This window comes from Cynoglossus semilaevis, chromosome 12 (assembly GCF_000523025.1).
Source record: "Cynoglossus semilaevis isolate Cse_v1.0 chromosome 12, Cse_v1.0, whole genome shotgun sequence".
Taxonomy (NCBI): domain Eukaryota; kingdom Metazoa; phylum Chordata; class Actinopteri; order Pleuronectiformes; family Cynoglossidae; genus Cynoglossus; species Cynoglossus semilaevis.
The window spans coordinates 5,529,315-5,533,192 of record NC_024318.1 but is presented as its reverse complement, the minus strand read 5'-3'; the positions used below and the strand labels follow the sequence as shown (position 1 = coordinate 5,533,192).

The following is a 3,878-nucleotide window of genomic DNA, read 5'->3' as shown; positions in this document are numbered from 1 at the left end:
TTTTTTTTTTCATGTGAACTCATCACGGAATTCAATAAACAAGAAGGACTCAAACCCAGACCATTAAGCAGAACGACAATTCGGAGTACTCACTCTTTGACCTCATTGTTGCTCATGTCCAAGTATCGGTTGCTGATCCACTGAACCTCGAACCAGTCTCTGTAGTTGTTGTTGCCGCAGCAGCGGAACTCAATCTGAGTCATGTCCAACGTCCTCTTCATGAAGCAGCGTCCCGGAGTGTCCGTGTCCTTGTAGAACTTGATGCTGTTCTTCAAGCCTTCAGCCAGAGTCAGGTAGACGGAGAACTGCATGAGGAAGCAGAGCAACGCCGTGAGGAGCAGCAGCGCGTTGAAGGCGCAGCACGACAGCAGGTACGGCCTCAGCATGGGCTTCCATTTGGCATACTTCATGGGGTCCAGGGAGTCGTGGCACACTTTGCCCCCGAACCCATTGACACCGCAGGCCAACAAGCCCACCAGGATGAGCAGGTTGGGCACCAAGTGGCTCTCGTTGTTGTCCATCATCTCACTCCGTTTCCGCAACTCCACCTTGAAGTAGATGCCGAGGCTGAAGATAACGATTCCCACGACGACTGAGAGCCAGTAGAGCATCCACAGCCCCTGTGCCAACTTCACCCGCTTCTGCAGGTTAAACTTGACTGGCATGAACGGCATCCTGCCGTCTTGGTTCGGGTAAATTCAACACAGTGTAAGGTCAGAAACAGTCTCAGGTTGGCGAACGACAGCGACGGTCCTGGGAGTCTGTCCGCAGTCTCACAGGTTCATGGTTACGGCGCTCCGCGATACGACTCCCGCTTTTAGACCCATAACGACGAACTGATGATGATGATCAGTTCGTACCACCAGGGGGGCACCGGGGGCTACCCATCAAACCACAAGGCCACTGTCACGTCGAGGTTCAACAGCGGACTTGTGACAGAGCTCGGGTGTGAGTGGGAAAGAGCTTGTCCACGTCAGCCTAAAGCTGATGATCCAATTAAGAGCAGATCAGAAGATCCACTTACTGATAAAGCCCTTCATGCTGAGCTAAGCTGCCTCCTCGCTGGCCCACCTACCTCTGACCTCACTGCATGCTTCATAACCTTTGGGGTTTGTTACTGCAACTGTAGAGATTTATTCCTCAACCATGAAAGCATAATATTTCAGTGTCCTTCTTCAAAATCCTCACCAGAACAGTCACTATCTCAAAACCAAACTCCAAGAAGGACATTTTTTTTTTCATCACAGTACAAGTTGTTGTCACTTTGTGATGTCAATGTTTGAAATACTTTTAGATTTTACCTGGATGACATAAACTAACCACACGGGGCAGCAGTGGAACAGCAGCTGCTGTGGTGTTCAGGATATTATCACAACCTGCTGCGAAAATGCAGTTTCCTCGGTCTGTGAAAGAGGAGTATTGAACTGGAATTTTTTATTTCTACTTCCTGTGGAGGTAGTAAATACACCATCCCCTCCATTGTGTATCATTGTACTAGTTTTTTTCCTCCTGGGCCGCTGACTTCATCACAATTTTTCTTGTAATTCTAATGTATTGAGCGAAACATAAAAATTATTTTTGAGTGTTTTTATTTTGTAATTCTTCTATAATATCATACATTTCCTCATTTGTACAAGAATTCACATATTAACAGGTCAGAGGTCATCGATGTTCTTTTCAACCCATCGATTTAAAAAAAAAAAAAGTAAACCAAGTCTCCGACGTCAACATGTGTTTCCTTGACTCCATCAGAAACAAATAAAAACAAACTTAAATAAAAACACCTTTCACCAATCAAAAGTCGGCAGCAGCGTCCTAAACAAGGCCATTTTTTTTCTCATGGTGCTAATAAAAAGCTTAACCTGAGAGGAGTCATGTTCACTAATCATCTGTCAGTCAAGCGCTATGTAGGCGGGGCTTCATGTCACTGCTGCTCTGTGATTGGTGATTTGTAAACAAACTCGGAGGGCCGCGGGAAGGTGAGTGGGTAAAACGGGGCAGCAAGTGAAAGGCGGCTCTAAATGCTGACAGCCAATCACCAAGCATCTTCTCATGTAAGAATTTAGGCAAATAGTAGGTCAAACCATGCTTAAGGTCACAGGTGCTGCCAGTCGATGGTCACCAGCGTCTGATTGGCCTCTTGGGCGTGACCGATGACCTCTGCCACGCCGTGCTGTCGCCACAGACGCTCAATCTTTCGATAACGCTCGTGACACAGGTGGAGAGGATTCCCTCGCCTGTAACAACAACAACAACAGACCAACAATCAGTCAAGAAAAAGGATCGTTTTACTGCAGACACTAGAACAACGACGAGGAGCCGCAGACGATCACAGAGAAGAGTTAAAAACTCACTTCAGTCCCTGGTCAGTTTCTCCATAGTCATCCAGGTATGGAGGAGGATAAAAACAACCTTTGGATTTGCCTGCAACAAACAACACCTGACTCTCTCTCACTCTACACACACACACACACACACACACAAACCATTTTAATAACACAAAAAATATAAACATCACATTGACCAATTTCACTGTCTGTGTGTATGTGTGTATGTGTTACCTGAGGAAAAGTCCCAGACCAGCGCCGCAGGTGAAGGTGTGGGCAGTACAGGCACCCACATCTTCACCATCCACCTCTGTCTGACAGCAGTAACTCTGAGAACACAAGATGGCGCCACACACCAGACACAAGGTCGGAGCCCGAGACTTGTCTCCACCTGAGCGAGGACACCTGCGCACGTGAAGTTCACATCGCACAGATTAACACACTCACAAACACAACTCATAGTTAAAACTCTGACTTTACATTTTGTTCAGCTCTCTCCAGTCTGAGGTAATATTATGGAAAACAGTTTTAAAAAGCAACGGAAGTATGATATAGTTGTGGTATTTTGCAGCTATTATCTTTGTTAACACGTCGAAGAGTGTGTGTGTGTGTGTGTGTGTGTGTGTGACTGACGTGAAGCTGGAGGCCTGGTTGATAAGGACACTGTAATCTTCTGGAAGCTCGATAAGTCTATTGGACTCTCTTGGAAACCTGACGATGACTCCACCGCCCAGTAGTGTCTGTCTCACACCTGGATGACAGCACCACCTGCAGGACATAAGACACACAAACGTATAAAGACAGTATAAATAGCAAAAATTATTCAACAATTACAATTATTCTGTTACTATCAAGTTGTGTTTTATCAGATTAATACATTCTTTCCAATTCACAGCTAACTTTTATTTGGTTCAAACATTTTTCGTATACTAAAAGTAAATAAAAAGCCACCCATTGTAAGTGCAGTACCACTGTTGGACCACAGGGGCACGTGTGACTCCATATGGTTTTCTGTGTTCATTACCTGTGTACAAGTGGTTCCATCACCACACGTTGACTACTGTAAACTTGAAGAAGATTGGAGGGAAGACTGAGGTAACTGCACAGCGCCTCCCACTGACCAGGACCTGCAACTACATCACATGTGACGAAGTTTAAAATGAGGGTGTGGTTTAAAGTAAGACATTATTACAATGAACTACTTGTTTAATTACAAACTGCACAATTAAAATGCCAGTGAAGAGTGTTGTATTTACCCAGGAGCTCGGCAGGGGGAGCTGTAGAGTTTAGGTAGTGGAAAAAGAGGGCAGCAGCTCTGAGGAATGGCAAGATGGCAGCTTTGACAGCACGCCACAACTGCCAGCCTGAGGTCACTTCAGGTAACACACTGATTCATCCGCACACACACACACACACACACACGCGCACACACAGAGAGTTAACACAGATGATAAATTATCAACCACAACAAAGTTCACAGACGTTAATTGTGATTGTAAATATCATATACATAGAGGTGAGACTGTACTGTTTTTGTGAAATCCAATTAAT

General features: G+C 45.3%; 1 protein-coding gene and 1 pseudogene across 1 annotated transcript in view; both read right to left on the bottom strand.

Moving 5' to 3' along the window:
• Positions 1 to 12: 12 nt before the first annotated feature.
• LOC103387136 (peripherin-2 pseudogene) lies at positions 13 to 1,428 on the bottom strand (annotated as a pseudogene).
• Positions 1,429 to 1,572: 144 nt separating this feature from the next.
• The window catches only part of ubr2 (ubiquitin protein ligase E3 component n-recognin 2), an 18,531-nt gene continuing 16,225 nt past the window's right edge, over positions 1,573 to 3,878 (bottom strand). The window contains exons 41-46 of the mRNA XM_017037081.2: positions 3,584 to 3,714; positions 3,352 to 3,460; positions 2,961 to 3,095; positions 2,562 to 2,732; positions 2,355 to 2,456; positions 1,573 to 2,237 (exon numbers count right to left, since the gene is read on the bottom strand). Coding sequence (XP_016892570.1) covers positions 2,096 to 2,237; positions 2,355 to 2,456; positions 2,562 to 2,732; positions 2,961 to 3,095; positions 3,352 to 3,460; positions 3,584 to 3,714 — 790 coding nt within the window. The 3' untranslated portion in view covers positions 1,573 to 2,095. The remainder of the gene's footprint in view (positions 2,238 to 2,354; positions 2,457 to 2,561; positions 2,733 to 2,960; positions 3,096 to 3,351; positions 3,461 to 3,583; positions 3,715 to 3,878) is intronic.